General features: G+C 42.3%; 1 protein-coding gene across 2 annotated transcripts in view; it reads right to left on the minus strand.

The window, feature by feature from the left end:
• The window catches only part of CDH17 (cadherin 17), a 322180-nt gene that overhangs the window by 270988 nt on the left and 34716 nt on the right, over positions 1-16476 (minus strand). For both annotated transcript variants that reach the window (XR_012692911.1, XM_075213793.1), the window contains exons 8-13: positions 9854-10004; positions 8470-8691; positions 7149-7225; positions 3764-3955; positions 3439-3683; positions 874-1004 (exon numbers count right to left, since the gene is read on the minus strand). Coding sequence is in view for 1 of the 2 variants with exons in the window: in XM_075213793.1 (XP_075069894.1) it covers positions 874-1004; positions 3439-3683; positions 3764-3955; positions 7149-7225; positions 8470-8691; positions 9854-10004 (1018 nt within the window). In the remaining variant the exon portion in view is untranslated. The remainder of the gene's footprint in view (positions 1-873; positions 1005-3438; positions 3684-3763; positions 3956-7148; positions 7226-8469; positions 8692-9853; positions 10005-16476) is intronic.

Here is a 16476-nt window from a genome sequence, read left to right on the forward strand (position 1 = left end):
TCACTCTCCTCTGTCCCTGTCCTGTCACGCTGTCACTCTCCTCTGTCCCTCTCCTGTCACTCTCCTCTGTCCCTCTCTCACTTTGCCCCCTCTGCCGCGCGCCAGCCATAAAAAAAAACCCTGAGAGTCGCGGCGCACAGTTTGGGAACCGCTGGGCTAGATGGACCAACAAGTACGCAGTTCATATACAATGGTTTGCAAATGCCGCTTAAATTAACAATATGAGTTACTAAGCAATGAACTCGGGCCTTGGTAGACTACCATCTTTGTGAGCAGTGGCGGATCCAGGGCCCCCCCTAGCAGGATCTTGCTGCTGACAGCTGCACATCGTGCAGGTCCGTTCAGCATTGACAGTGTGCTGCCCGGCTGCTCTGATTGTGTTTAAAACACAATCAGAGCAGCGGGGCAGCACACTGTCACTGCCGAGCGGACCTGCACATAGTGTGCAGCCGCCGGAAGCCTTAGAAGTCAGAAAGGGGGCGGGGCCTAAATCGCCTTCCCCTAAAATCGCCCCGGGTAGAACAATTGTCTAGATCCACTCCTTTTTGTGAGTGCAAATGATTTCACTGCGTTGGTTTGCAATTCACACCCAGGTCGAAAACATTTTGTTTGCTTACAGTGCAAAGCATGGTTCAATTGTGTCAATGTGCTTAATGCCAGGGCACTATGAATTTTTAAAACAAGAGCTGTTCATTATAATGTGCCATTGACAATCCCAAACCCTGGTTCAGTGGCAAGCACCTCTTGGATACACATTGACAGAGTATTCTGGGTGATGTAGTTCTACAACTTCCAAATATTGCATCTATTTTCTCTGTCCTACCTATACATAAGATATTTTTTCATTAACTGAGTAGCCAAGGTGAAACTTACTTTTCTCTGTGGCAATTACTTCCACCGTGTAGTGGCTTTGCTGTTCTCTGTCCAATTTGAGATTGCTGTAGATATCCCCAGTGATTTCATTTATTCGGAGCCAATTCCTTATGTTTCCTCTCAATGAAAACCTACAGAGAAATTGAGAGATTCCATAAGCATCTACTGAATAACATATGCAAATGAGTGAATAAACCAACCATTCCAAAGAAGAGGTAGAAATGGTTTTACTAAAATGGGAAAAATTCATAGGTAATTTTTTATAGTACCTTGTGGAAGGTGATTCATATACATGGTTTATATGTTGGAATAGTTTTACAAATCATGGAGCTACATGCTATACTTGGGGCACTTGCAATAGATTCTCATTCACATACTTGTGATAAATTGTAGGGGATTTTTCCCCTTTTCATTTCCTACCAATTTATACCTCCATGATATTTGAATCTTGGATCTACTCATAGGGAAGGCTGTCTCCCTATAAGGTATATTTTCTTGAGCCATCTCCTTGATTCTGTGCTTCTCCCACACTATATACAATTAAGGCAAGCAAGCATCCAGCTAGGTTTAATATATTTTATTTTAATATGTCATATATCTCGCTGTTTTAATGTATCAATAAAAGTTATATTTTATTTGGATTTCACTGCATCATTAACGATGTTATAGTGAGCCTCATTGCACCTAATTCTTTTCGTTTCTTTTTGCATTCTGATAGGCTTCGAACAAGTGTATGATCACCAGTCAATAACACCTTAAACTACTGAAAGCATTAAGAAGTCCAGGGATGGGGGAGGAGGGCACCATTACAAAACCCAGATATATCCAATCCTAGCTTCAATAAACTAAGGTATACCCTCATTTGATGCTGTAGGTTGTCAAATTTTCAAAATGGTCCGCCTTGCTAAGCTACCCTTATTATTCCTACACATTTAATGCATTTCATTCACTATGCAAACTAGCTAAAAAGAAAAAAAAATACATTATAATATTCAAGTGCACGAAACACAAAGTATTTTTTTGGTGTGGCTTAGCAAATAAATACACACATTTGCTTTTAGTTCACTTTCTTGAAATTTCAATTAAAAAGCACCTTGTTAGTGATTTGGATAGATTTTCTTTTCTGTATGAGTAGGTATTAATGACATTTTTGGAAAATCTGAAAAAAAAGTTATAACTGGTGTGGATACGGCATATACAAATTGCTGATATTATTGTTGGAATGTGACCAGCCCAAAATGTGCCAAAATATGCTCAACACAGGGGTGAGAAAAGCCTCAAAGGCAAAGGGGTTAAGAAACTTGCTAAGAAAAACAGACTGTTGAAAGTCCAATGCAAACACCAAATGTACATGTACATTTTCTGAACAACTTCTAATGTAGGAAAACCTGTAAGAGCTGATCGAGATAGGGGTCAACTAACCAACAGGTGGCAACTTGCTCTTTATTTGATTGCTCACCATCATTTATAGTCAACATCACAACATCAGTTCCTTGGTGTAGCAGCTGCTGTTGCAAAGGATGTATCATAAATTGTGACTTAATTCTGCCAATCTACTAATAGAAATAGCTTAGGATTCTGTACTGCACTTAATCGCACCTTGTATTGGAATCACTGTCCTCTGAATTAGAAATATTACAATGGCCTCAAGACAAAAATCAAAACAGGTTTTTTTGACTGGGCAGCACGGTGGCTTAGTGGTTAGCACTTCTGCCTCACAGTACTGGGGTCATGAGTTCAATTCCTGATCATGGACTTATCTGTGGGGAGTTTGTTCGTTCTACCCATGTTTTCGTGGGTTTCCTTCCACACTTCAAAAACATACTAGTAGCTTAATTGGCTACTGAAAAATTTAACAGTAGTGTGTGTCTGTATATGTGTGTGTGTATTAGGGACTGTAAGCTCCAATGGGGCAGGGACTGTTGTGAGTGACAAATATAAAAGAACTTCTTATGGACTCTGTGTGACTTGCAATGAAACCTTCTGGCGTTGCATTTATTGTGTTTCAAGGTACCAGGGCTACAGCTAGGACATTTAGAGAACTAGATGGACATAGTATATGTAGCAAATACAGGGGGTTACCTGAAGCTGGGATGATTGACAATACCACAGTCCCTACTGCTGGGAGACTCAGACTGTGCAGTACTATTCAATACAGCTCGATAGACACCAAAGTAACTTAGTTCCTCTGCAGAGTTGTATTGAAGGGTGCAAGGTACATTGTAACACTGAGTAGTTAATGAGCCCATCCATGGTGCAATCTAGATTTAGATAATGGGGCAATCCAGGGGTCTTTCAGGCATAAATTAAAAGATTCCGAATAAACCATTTTCTAATAAAAAAAAAGAATACATTACAATTGTTTCTATAAATCCACTCTGTAATAAACAAAATAGGTACCCTTCTGTATGGGTACTCGGGTTGTTAAAGCGATATCACCAGCACAAACGTTCATTGTTAGAAATTGAGTATAACAAATGGAGCAGGAGGCAGCGAATAGGTAAGAGGGCAAACTGTTCTTGCAGTTATAAATTTTAGGTAAGTTTCATTTAGGAAGCTACTTACCTTAGATCATCACCTTCAGGGTCTGAGGCATTTATAGTTATTATCTTAGTTCCTACAGGAATGTCTTCACGAAACTGCGCTTGGAATATTGAACTTGAAAATATCGGCCTCTCATCCACATCAGTGACTATAACCGTCAGGTGTGTGCGGGAGCTGGCATTATAACTGAGGCCTGTGACCAGAGGTTCTGGGTTTACAGCTTCTATTACTAATTTATGCTCCTTTAGCGTCTCATAATCTAGTGTCTGTAAACAAGAGAAATCATTGTGAGTTCAGTTTTAAAGAACAGAGACAAAACTTGATATCTAGCAGCATTGTCACTTACAGCAAATAATCTAACATATCCTCGATTTGTTATTTTATCTGTTTCAATGGTAAACATATGACCCGGATCTCCCTGGGTTATCTGGTAAATAATCTGTGAGCTTCCAGTGTTTCGTTCGTCCGCATCATTGGCCTGTATTTCTATCACCAATGAGTTAAAAGCAGCGTCTTCCGGCAACGTTACATTCCCATACTGTAAATACAAAGGAGTGTTCCATGTTAGAGTTCATATGGAGATAGTACAACTCTATAAGCCGGATGTCAGCTCGCAGCTCCCTGATCCGCGAGCTGAAATCCAGCGAGATAAGTACCGTAATAACGGTATTTATGCGCACTATTACTGTAATGGCGGTAATAGTGCGCGGGGCACGTTAATTTTGGCTGTAACGCCAACAATTGAATATGCCCCTATGTGTCCCTTATTCTTGTGCCAAATAATACCAGAATCTCAGAGAGACATTAAAGTTATCTGTAGCAATGCTCTATATATAAACACCTGCCTTCCAAGTCATTGACCCAACGTGACACAGACCATATCATTGGCATTGAATGGTGTTTATGGCCAATAGACTCTTTGCAGTATGTCATCTTTACTACCAAACCTATGTCTCTTACCAGTCACTATTGGGCATAAGACCAGCCAATCTCAGAAGACAGAGAGCCAAATGGTTCAGGGTACTATTTTCTTGCCAAATGACTATGTAGCAGCCAAATACTAATGACAAGATAACACTTATATGTGCTGAAATTCAGTAAACAAATGAGTGGCTACTGTAGATACTGTCTAACATTCTGACCGGTGTATTATGGTCAGGCTCCAACCAACTCTTTGTTAATTTTGCCTGGTCTGCCAGCTGGGCACGTGTTGCAGATCCCGGTCTAAACCGCTAGTCATGGAATCGTTGCGCCTTCTCATGCCCTGTCGCCCCTATCCATGCCAAAATGGCGGCCTTTTGATCCTCAGGCACATCCATATAGGCCCGCTGGGCATAACCCGTCAAATAAAGAGCCAGTTTCTCTACCCATTCACCTGTTGGCCACTTAAGACGTGTCGCTGTCCTTTCAAACAATAATAAAAACGCCTCAACGTCATCAGAGGAGGTCATCGTTTGTAACACAGTGGATTCGTGCCCACTTTGTCTGAGCTGACTGAGCTCCGCCCGCAGCAGTCTGTTACTTTCCCCCTGAGCCTCGGTGACGGCGAGCATTTGGCCCTGCTGAGCCTGCTGTGTGGCTGCCACATTAGTTAACGCTCGGAAGGTTTCCTCCATCTTGCTATCTGATCTGGCGGAATAGTGAAACTGCGCTTCCCTTAACATACACTGACAAGTAAATGGGAAAAACAACAAAAATAAAAAAACACTTTTTTTTAAATGTCAGCTTAAGCAGTAATATCTTAGCTAGCAGCAGCTGCTACATTTTACCTCCAAGGGGGAACAAAACCAGCAGTAGGGGAACAGAGAAAACACGCAAAACTGTGTTTTTAGCTGCCCTTTTAAGATCCCACGATGACACCACTTTGTAGAAATCACAAAATAAAGACTCCTTGCTCCAGGCTTTTTAAGCAGTAGCTGTTTTATTTGCAGCATAAAACAGCACATCATCAACATAAAGAATCAATGGCCTCCTCACAAGCTAATTATTTCCATAGCCCTTCACAATCATCCGGCTGCTTTTCAGCATCGGAAGCACCATTCACCAGTTCCCACAATCCTTTACACACACACACACACACACACACACACACACACACACACACACACACACACACACACACACACACACACACACACACACAGCAATCACACCCATGCCGTGCACCTGTGTATGTGCTCCTTTCTCCAGGTACCAGCAGGATCATTAACCCTGGCTGTACCTTTCTCTGCTTGATAGGGCCTATTGTGGTTACCTTTTCCACAATATATATTTGAGCAATGTGGAGTTGTGGTGACTTTGACAAATGAGGTATTAGAATAAAGGAGAACTCCAATTATTATTTTTACCACACCCCATAACTAGTAGAATTCCATAGATCCCATAGCCATTCCCTCTGCTGCTCAGGAAATAGGAGCTGGACTGTATTTGAAAATATTGCGTTTATTCAAATTTATAGTCTAGTAGCTGAAGTACCTTGGCGTCGCCTGGGTTTAAATCTTAAAGTTATTAAGTTATCAATGAGTTGAATGTAACTGTCAACATTTTAAAAATAATTAGCGGCTAAGATGTCGTTCAAATCCATCCAGTGGAAGGCCCAAAACAGGCTCCCCGGGTCAAAGTTCTGACCAGTGTAAACCAATGGGAGGACCGACTGAGACCTAAACTCTCTAATATGTCTTCTGGGATCCAATATTAACACTCTGAAGTTTTCATCCAAATCCATCCAGTGGAAGGCTCAGAACAGGCTCCCTGGGTCAAAGTTCTGTCCAACGTACACTAACGTGAGGTCTGACCAGGACCCTAAACCCCCTAAAAGCTGGCCAGGATCCAACTGGACCAACTCGCGTTAGTTTCATTCCAATCGATGCAGGGGTGTCCGAATGCATAACCATACAGACATACAAACAAATAGACCAATGATTTTTATGTATAAAATAAATAGAGTTGGGACAACAGTGTGGGTTCATTCTGTTTTGAGTTGGGTTACTAGTAGAAATTAGAGACGCTTGAATTATTGTAACTGCTTCAAAATTCAATCAAATGTGGCCGGATTGAGGGCTCCAAATTTGTTTGCAGTATAATTGTGATTGTTTTGGGTTTGATTGCCGCCACTGAGTTCAAAGTTCTCTTACTAGTTCCCAGCTCGCAATTAAAATGAAAAAAAAAATAAAACAAACAAAAATATATTGCCTATTTAAGCTTAAAAGGCTATATTTTATAGTGTTTTTTTAATTTTTTTTAATTTAAACAACAAATTTTACTGTGTTCGAGTTTTCAAAGTTTGATCATTTATCTTGTATTTTCGAACCTAAGAGCTGATTCGACAAACCAGTTGGAGAAGTACTTTACTATAAATTTCTGTTTGAGAAATTCAGACTGGAACAAAAATGAAGGAGGAATTCCACACAGAGTATTTAAAATCAAATTCTACTGGAGACATGTGCAAAACTCCAAATGGTGAATGACGCGAATGTTCTGTCGGTCAGGTTTGAAAATTTTGCTCATCCCTAGCGACAAGTGCCTGCAGGAAGAACTAGACGCTCACAGATCCCATGTCACGTGTGACCTGCCAGTGTCTAGGCATCTGGTCCCATGACAGGTGAGGCCAGATTTCAACAGCCTTCACAGAGAGTCTATGATACAAGTCTTTAGGAATAGGCTTTGTGTGATGTAAAGGGCATACAAATAAAAAACTCATATATTCAACATTTTGAGAAAAAAATACTCACATCATTACTTTCAAATATAGGAATATGGTCATTGATGTCAATTACACGTATTACCACCAAACAAGTAGTACTAAGAGCTGTAAAGAAACATGAAAACATAATTATTGTTTTTATTTAATATACAGTTTTGCATTCAATATACTCTAAATTTGCAGGTTCTAGGACCAAAATTGATCTTCTAAAAATTATGATTTTCATCATCGCTATCCTTAGTATTAATATCATTGTTAAGTTGCATATCTATCTACTCTAAAGAACATTACTCATATGCCATGCCTTATTATATGAGATTATTGTTAAATAATACATTGCTACTCCTAACCCTCAGACACATTTATTATAAAGTATATTGCCTGATAATACAATGCAAGCAATAATTTAATAATAATTTCAAGAGGACCTTTCTTCAGGTGGAGACCTACTGTGGACCAAGGCTGGAATCACTATATCCTAGTTAATGTAAAATCTAGTAATCACTTTAGACTTTAATGTGTAAATAAGGTGAAGCTGCCAAGGGACTGACATGATATCTACTAAGAATGCCCTTGGATCTCTTGCCCTTGGACAAAACAGGTTCACTTTGTGGTTGAACTGTGACACCATCATATCAACTTCCAGTTGACCCCATCTATTCACAATCTAGTGAAAGACCTCTGGGTGAAGAGACCATTCTCCTGGGTGAACAGTCAGCCTGCTCAGGAAATTTGCCTCCAAGTTGTCTACTCCTGGGATGAAGACTGCCATGATGGCCTGGACATTCTGTTCCGCCCCACTAAAAATCCTACTGATAACTTCTTGTTCCTCCTTGGTAGTTGAGGATTGCCACATTGTCTAACTATATATTTACATATGCTACCCGCAGCAAATATTCTGCACCGACTAGAGAGCGGAAAACTGCTCGCAATTCTAAAATGTTTATTGGGAGCTTTGACTCCACCAGAGTCCAAAGACCCTAAAAATGAGCCTGAAGAATGACAGTTCCCCAACCACAAACGCTGGTGTCCGTAGTCCATTCTCAGATGGAGAACAGGTGATCACTACTGAGGTTCTCTCTCCAGAGCCACCAATGGAGCAAGTGATGCACCCTCTGGGAAAGGCGTATTGCCTGGCTGGACAAACAAAGGTGGGATTTTTTTCCACTTGGAGAGAATTTCTAATTGGAACTCTCTCACATGAAACTGGGCAAATGGTATTGTCTCGAAAGTTTAAACCATCTTCCATAGAATGTGATTTTATTTTGCTTCAAAATGTATGGAGTTACCTTTTAATGATAAAATATAATAATATAAATGTTATTTTAATACTAAACAAGGATACTTACAAGGATGGCCTTCATCTGCAACTTCCACTTTCACGTGGTATTCATTGTTGTTTTTAATACTTAGTCCAGAATTGACTAATTGGAAAGAACCACTGTACAAATTGACTACGAACATGTTGTCACTTGGTATTTTTGGCATTTGTTCCAAAATTTTGTAATTCAGCAATGAATTTGAACCAGACTGATCAATGTCTGTGGCTTTAAGGACACCAATACTGCTTCCTGTAAGACATAAATGGTCTATGTAAGAAAAAATACTTGCGCAAATGTCAATGTGGTTAGTATTGATGCCTCACAACCCAAGGGCCTTCACTAGAATTCCAACTAGGATGATATCTCTGGAGTTTGTGGACATTCTCCACCCATTCACAAACTGTAGGTGTCCTAAGGGTGCTCCGGTTTTTCACACAAAGACCTACTGGTGGGTTAACTAAATTTGGGCTGGTGTATTTGTGTGTTTGTGTGCCTATGGTAGGAAAATCACAACCCATGAAACTAAGCTTTGGAGCCCAGCATCAGGGGTGAAGTGATCCCAACATTAAAAGTAGCCAAATAGGGTCATTTGAACTCCTGGTTTATCAGGCATCATTGTTGTCACAATCCCTCCTCTGTGTAGTTCCTATTATGCATGAAGGTTATAAGTAGCAGACTAGTGCTGGACCATGATTGCCTCAGTGACCACGGTGAATCAGGCGATCAGTGCAACCCTGGTAAGTAAAGCCAGAGCCGGATTTAGACCTCATGGGGCCCTAGGCAAGATACTGGTTTGGGGCCCCCTCCCTGAAAAAATCCATAGCACTATAGTTTTTTAGCATAAGATATACCCCTATTCAGGGGCTGGCTGGCACACTTTAGCCTGAGGGGGCAAGCATATAGCAGTGGTCCATAAGTAGTGTCCCATTTTTAAAGGGTGGTCTCACCGCCGGCCCTGGGAGGGCCCTCTGGGGACCGCTGGGCCCTAGGCAATTGCCTAGGTTGGCTAGTGGTAAATCCGGCCCTGAGTAAAGCACTGCATTTTATCCTAATTCAGCTCCACCCATTACTAATACTAATACCCATTTTGGGTGAAGTTCTTCCTTAAGGTTTATTTTGAAGAGATGCTTTTTTTGCGGATTTTCACAAAAAAAATTATGAGAAATTGACCACAGTTATAAACTGCACTGAAAATCACTACAATTATACTAATATACAGAGTATATTCAAATATGTATAAGAAATACTTTTTAAGGAGTATTAAAGGAGTCTATGGAGGTTATCTATACAGATTTATAAGTCAAACAAACAAATTCAATTTGGAAGGGAATGGCCAGGAGAATTTGAGTACACAATAAGGTTTATCCTTTCCAAAAAAATGGACTTATGGAAAATATATTCTGGTTCTTACCTATACTTTCGCTTTCCTGGATTTCAAAAGTGGTAATAGCTCCTGGACACACTGGAGGGTTGTCATTGATGTCTCCTACATTGACCACAATTTCTAGGGCTCTTGCCACAAGAACGCCATTATGATTTTTTGCCATTGCAGCAAACACATACTGAAAAACAATATGTGGCATATGTTAAAATATAAATTACATTGACCGGAAATACATTTATCACTTAGCGGTATCTATAAATGACATGAAGAAAAAGAAAATGACGGGAAAGGATTACATGGGAAACATGCAATATTGTTCATATATATTGTGTGTCATTAGACTGTACAAAATGCAGAGTTCTAAAGCTGCATTAAACGAAAATGCATCTGCTTTGAAGATAGCTAAAATAATTAATAAGTCAAATGCAATCCTTATAAAATAATCTGATCGTGAATACATTTTGCTTTCCATCATCAAGACAAAAAGAACAAAAGAAATATGATTTTTCAGCCTATACATGTTCCACAATAGCCACTGGCAGCTATGGGCATGCTTGGACATGTAGTTCCACACTACCTTGGACCACTGGGTAGGATACATGTCACTCCAGTGATCCCTACTTTTTACTATGCTCTTTCCCTGGCATTCACTGCCTCAGAGTTTTCATTTTTACCAGTTTAAGTCATCAAGTTGATGATGATGATAACTGGTGTATCCTTAGCTTTGGTGCTCGTACGTTACTTTCAGTTCAAAATGATGCCATTGTTGCCAACAATTTAAAATAACTTCCAGGGACACTTTCCTGCTGTCTTGGTGTACCTTGGAGCACTATAATTCCCCTTACCTCCTGTTAATGTAATTAATTGTAACATACTTTTTTCAACAAAAATACTTCTCCTCAATGAATTTTAACTTATGAAGCCGAGTATCTCTGAGTCCATTGGGGGGACACTAGGGTATTGAGTGCAGCTAGGATCAAAAGGCACTTTAAATTTTAACAATTAAATGTAGCTCCTCCCTTTTCCCCTCTATACCCCCTCCTGCGTAGCAATCATCAGTAATTTTTTAATTAAGCCCAACAGGACAGAGTGGGAGAAATACAAAAACCAGGAGAGGAGAACCAAAGTGTAAAAGTGTTAACATCCTGTCACGACTGTCCTGATAGAGCAATGGATCCCCGGACTCTGACACAGTAACAGCGGTAGCTCAGAGAGGCAGCGGATGGCGAGAACCGAGGCTGACACGATACAGGTAACTCAGGTGATGGTAGAGGAGTCACTGGAACAATGGGTTTAGTGCTGGAGCGGGGCAGACTGATACCACGTAAGTAACTTGGGACGGCTGCAGAGAAGTCACAGGAACAGCGGTAGCCCAGAGAGGCAGCAGATGGAGAGAACCGAGGCTGACACGATACAGGTAACTCAGGTGATGGAGGAGTCACTGGAACAGCAGGTTCAATGCTGGAGTAGAGCGGCTGATACCACGTAAGTAACTTGGGACGGCTGCAGAGAAGACACAGGAACAGCGGTAGCTCAGAGAGGCAGCAGATGGAGAGAACCGAGGCTGACACGATACAGGTAACTAAGGTGATGGAGGAGTCACTGGAACAGCAGGTTCAATGCTGGAGTAGAGCGGCTGATACCACGTAAGTAACTTGGGACGGCTGCAGAGAAGTCACAGGAACATCGGTAGCTCAGAGAGGCAGCAGACGATGAGAACAGAGGCTGACACGATACAGGTAACTAAGGTGATGGTAGAGGAGTCACTGGAACAGCGGGTTTAATGTTGGAGTAGAGCAGACCGATACCACGATGAAAACAGGAGCCAGATCCTAGAGCACAGGAAGTGAGCTGAAGAACAGGCAATAGGCAGGTCTACCTGGGAGGTTTAAATAGCGCTCCATGATCCCGCGGCCAATTAGGGAAGATAGGAGTTTCCAAAGGTGGAGTGCGATACTGAACATGCGCAGAGCAGACTGCCAATGATACATGTGAGCAACTAATGCCGGCATTACTGCTTATGAGAAGAGGGTAACGGTACAAATGCCTGCAAGCGGGACCGAGGCGTGACACATCCGGTATCCCTCAATGCACTAGGAGAAAAGAATTTAACGTAAGTTATTTTCTCTTTCCTCCTATTGGGTGACCCCCTAAGGGTCACCAAATCCATCTTGCAATAGACACATTGGACACTGGCCAACCCTTCTCATAGGCCCCATACAGGACCAAAAGATGTTCAGTCTTGCGAATATTATAAGTCCTCTGAACATAGGTCCTCAGAACCCTGACCACATCCAAATATTGAAGAGGACCTTTCTTCATCTGGAGACCTACTGTGGACCAAGGCCGGAATCACTATATCCTAGTTAACGTAAAATCTAGTAACCACTTTAGGCTTTAATGTGTAAATAAGGTGAAGCTGCCAAGGGACTGACATGACATCTACTAAGACTGCCCTTGGGTCTCTTGCCCTTGGACAAAACAGGTTCACTTTGTGGTTGAACTGTGATGCCATCATATCAACGTCCGGTTGACTTCATCTATTCACAATCTGGTGAAAGACCTCTGGGGGAAGAGACTATTCTCCTGGGTGAACAGTCAGCCTGCTCAAGAAATCTGCCTCCCAGTTGTCTACACCTGGGATGAAGACTGCCATGATGGCCTGGACATTCTGTTCCGCCCCACCAAAAATCCTACTGATAACTTCTTGTCCCTCCTTGGTAGCTGAGGATTGCCACATTGTCTAACTATAGCTTTACATATGCTACCCACAGCAAATATTCTGCACCGACTAAAGAGCGGAACACTGCTCGCAATGCTAAAATGTTTATTGGGAGCTTTGACTCCTCCAGAGTCCAAAGACCCTAAAAGCGGGCCTGAAGAATGACAGTTCCCCAACCCCAAAGGCTGGTGTCCGTAGTCACCAAAGTCCACTCTCAGATGGAGAACAGGTGACCACTGCTGAGGTTCTCTCTCCTCAGCCACCAATGGAGCGAGTGATGCACCCTCGAGGAAAGGCGGATAACCTGGCTGGACAGACAAAAGTGGGATTTTTTCCACTTGGAGAGAAGTTCTAATTGGAACTCTCTAACATGAAACTGGGCAAATGGTACCGTCTCGAAAGTTTAAACCATCTTCCATAGTACAGAAATATATAGAAGTCTGTCTGTGACTTCACTATATTCCGTAAGGATATAATCTTGTCCGCTGGTAAAAACACCCTCTGTTTATGGTTGTTGAAGTACAGACCCAAAAAGATCATCTGCTGTGACTGTGTCAGTTTGGACTTTTGGAGATTTAGAATCCACCCATGGGATTCTAAAGTCTGAGCAGTCTCCGATACGTGAGCTTGAAGTACAGCTGGCGATTCTGCTTTTATCAACAGATCGTCCAAACAGAAAATAATCTTTATTCCCCTGGAGCATGGCAGAAATGCCATGACCACCATAATCTTGGTGAAAACTCTTATGGCCGTGGCCAGACCAAAGAGAAGTGCCTGAAATTGGTAGTGGTGTGACTGAACAGCAAACCTAAGCAGACAATGATGTCCTTCCCAAATAGAAATGTGTAGATAAGCATCCTTGTTATCCAAGGACACCATATGCTCGTCCTTTTCCATGCTGTTCCCTACCAATTTCATGGAATCCATCTTGATTCTGTCCACCTTGAGTTGGGTTTAGGGTTTTCAGATTCAAGATGTGCCTGAATGAACTGTCTGCTAGTTGAACAGGAAATAGGTTTGAGCAAATTCCCAAACCTTTCTGGTTGTCCTGAACCGTAGCAATCACGCCTGAAGAAATCAGAGCTTGAATGGCCTCTCACAAAGCAAGATGTTTTGTCTTGTCTGCGGGGTGCCCCGGGTTGAAAAATCTTCTGGGCGGGGATCCAGGAAGGTCTATAATGTATCCTCGTGCCAAAATCCCTCTCACCCAGGCATCTGTAGTGGACTCTAACAACCGGTTCCAAAAGAGAAGTAAATGGGCTCCCACCACTGATGATTCTGTTTGGGCAGAATGCCCATCATGCTGAAAGCTTGCCAGGGAACCTGGGCATCTGATCGCCCAAGTCTGTTGCCCCCACTGCAAGTTTCCTCTTTGGGTATTGACTCCTAGATTTCCTTGCAGGAAACTCCCCTACAAATCGAAAGCAGCAAAACCTGGACTCTCTAGTTCTTGGAGCATTAATGGGACAAAAATCACTCCTGAGGCCTGGCTGATCATTTTGAAAAGCTTGGACCAAAATAATACACCCCCAGAGACAGGAAGTGACTCTAGAGATCATTTAGACTTGACATCAGCTTCTCAGGCTTTAAGCCAGAGAGTGAGACAAGCCAAGATTGTTGAAGCTGATATCCTAGCTCCAGTCAGTCCAGCATCTAGAGTCGCATCCCCCAAATACTCTGTAGATCCTTGAATTTATTCCACTAAAGGCAACAATTCAGGCCCCGGGCTACCAGATTTCAGGCCTTCTGAAAGCTGTTCTGACCACCACTCTATCGCTGTTAAGAAATATGGTAATCACTGCAGCATGCATCAGTCAACAACGGATTGCACCCTGATGTACGAAGTGTTTGGTGATCACCACTGTATACCAGATATGTTACCAGTGTCCTCTCCCTGTCAGGTGACAGTGGATTACGTTCACATGTGCTTAGAAAATTGTTGATCACCGCTACATGTCAGATCTATGACCGGCATACTTTCCCTGTCAGCCAGCGGTAGTTGGTGCCCTGATGTGTTTAGTTATGCAGTGATCACCACCGCATGTCTGATCTGTTACCAGCATTTCTCCTTATTAAGCGGCAGTGCATTGTACTAAGCCTTGAGTATATGCAGGATGTTCGCCGCTACGCTCTAGACTAGTTTCCTAACAACAAGAGTAGCATCCTCTCCTCCCACGCATCTGGCGCCTCATTGATTCAACTGGTTGCTATGTATGTTTATCTTCAGCTCTCAGTCTGGCAGAGTCAGTTGTGCAATCACTTACTGCGCTCATGCAGCTAATCAACTTGCAATATCTCATTGGTTCTGCTGGCTTTACAAACCCTTTCCTGTTACCATACCAGTGCTGGTGTTAGTTCCTGCTTGACCTAGTGTACCTTGTATCCTGATCTCTTCTATTCTCAGTGTTAGACCTGGATTGCTTAAAGGATTCTCTCTCTTCTCCTACCCCTGACCTTGGCTTGCTAAATGGATCGGCATATACTGTATATCTCTACCTGCCCTGACCCCTGGTTTGTTTAAAGAAACTGCTTTCTTTTCCTGCTCCCGACCTTGGCTTTTAAAGGATTCTGCAAGTATATCTCTACCTGTCCTGACCTCTGGTTTGTTAAAGGAACTGATGTCCTCTCCTGCTCCTGACCTTGGCTTGTCTATCACTCTGCATTAAGCCTTGCCTGTCTGAATCTCAGTTTACTCTGCTGTTACCATCTAGGTTGCTCACCACCTCCGACTGTGTTCTGTCCACTCCACTGGACAATAGTGAGATAAACAACTACTACTACTTGAGCTTAAGTCCTGGGGGCAACTGAGTAATGTGGGATATATATAATACCTCGGAATGGGCGCTGCTAAAAGTGAACATCTCGCAAAGCGGTTCTAGTAGTTGAGGATCACATGCTATATAGAACATGTTAACCCATGCAGAGGATAAATGGGTCACAAAGAGGCTCCTGCAGCCACAAATGTAGATTTAAGCATGTTCTCAACCTTACGGTCAGCACCATTCTTAATGTTCGCTGCAATTGTGGTAATCGCCAAAGAGACATCAACCCTAGGAGATACTTCCCACTTAACCATATCATCCTCAGGAAAAGGATAACAATGTTGTAGCTTACAGAAGACCTGGAACTTATGGTTTGGTGTGGTACATGCCTCACTCAGCCAATATATTTTTCTTTGCCTTCCTTTTAAATAGCGAAGTTTCTGAAATATCCAGAACCTCTGTGTCTTGGATGTCCAATACCAGGTACACAGCCTGGATCAGATCATCTACTCCCTGTCTGCTATAAGGATCTTCTTCAAAGTATGAATCATTCTCTAGATCCAAACCACCAACTACTCCGTCCCCCTCTTTGGAGAACTTGTCAGAATCTGACTCAAATTCATGCTGGGGAAGAAACACCTCTACATTGTGAGAGGTCAGAGGGGTTGCAGTATCCAACATCTTTTCTAAACAGGAGAAAACCCTGGCTAATCCCTGCACAGATGTTGCAAGGCTTCTTGCCCATAGTGGCTGCTACTGGGATGCCTCCATGGAACCTATTTGCCCCTCGCTAGGCATGACCAAAGGTGACACAAGTCCATCAGAATCTACCCTTGAACCTGGGGGATTCTAAGTAGGACTCCTCTCACGAGAACAGGTCAGCTGAGCAATCTTAGCAATCACACTGACTAAGGATTTAAACCAGGTTTCTGCCACATTGGTACCAGAGCCTTCTGGCGTACATGGCACATGATGCTCAGGCTGGCAGGCTGCACATAAGACATCCATGCCTGACTGTCCCAGAGGTGATTTACCATGGCATTTACAACATGTAAAAATCTTTACAGAAGTCATTTTCACAGCCTTCGCTCTGGAGGAAATCCCCTTGTCAAATGTAGCAGAAGGGCAGAGAATATAGAAAACAATAAAAGAACACCATCAAACAA

Source organism: Mixophyes fleayi, chromosome 5 (genome assembly GCF_038048845.1).
Source record: "Mixophyes fleayi isolate aMixFle1 chromosome 5, aMixFle1.hap1, whole genome shotgun sequence".
Taxonomy (NCBI): domain Eukaryota; kingdom Metazoa; phylum Chordata; class Amphibia; order Anura; family Limnodynastidae; genus Mixophyes; species Mixophyes fleayi.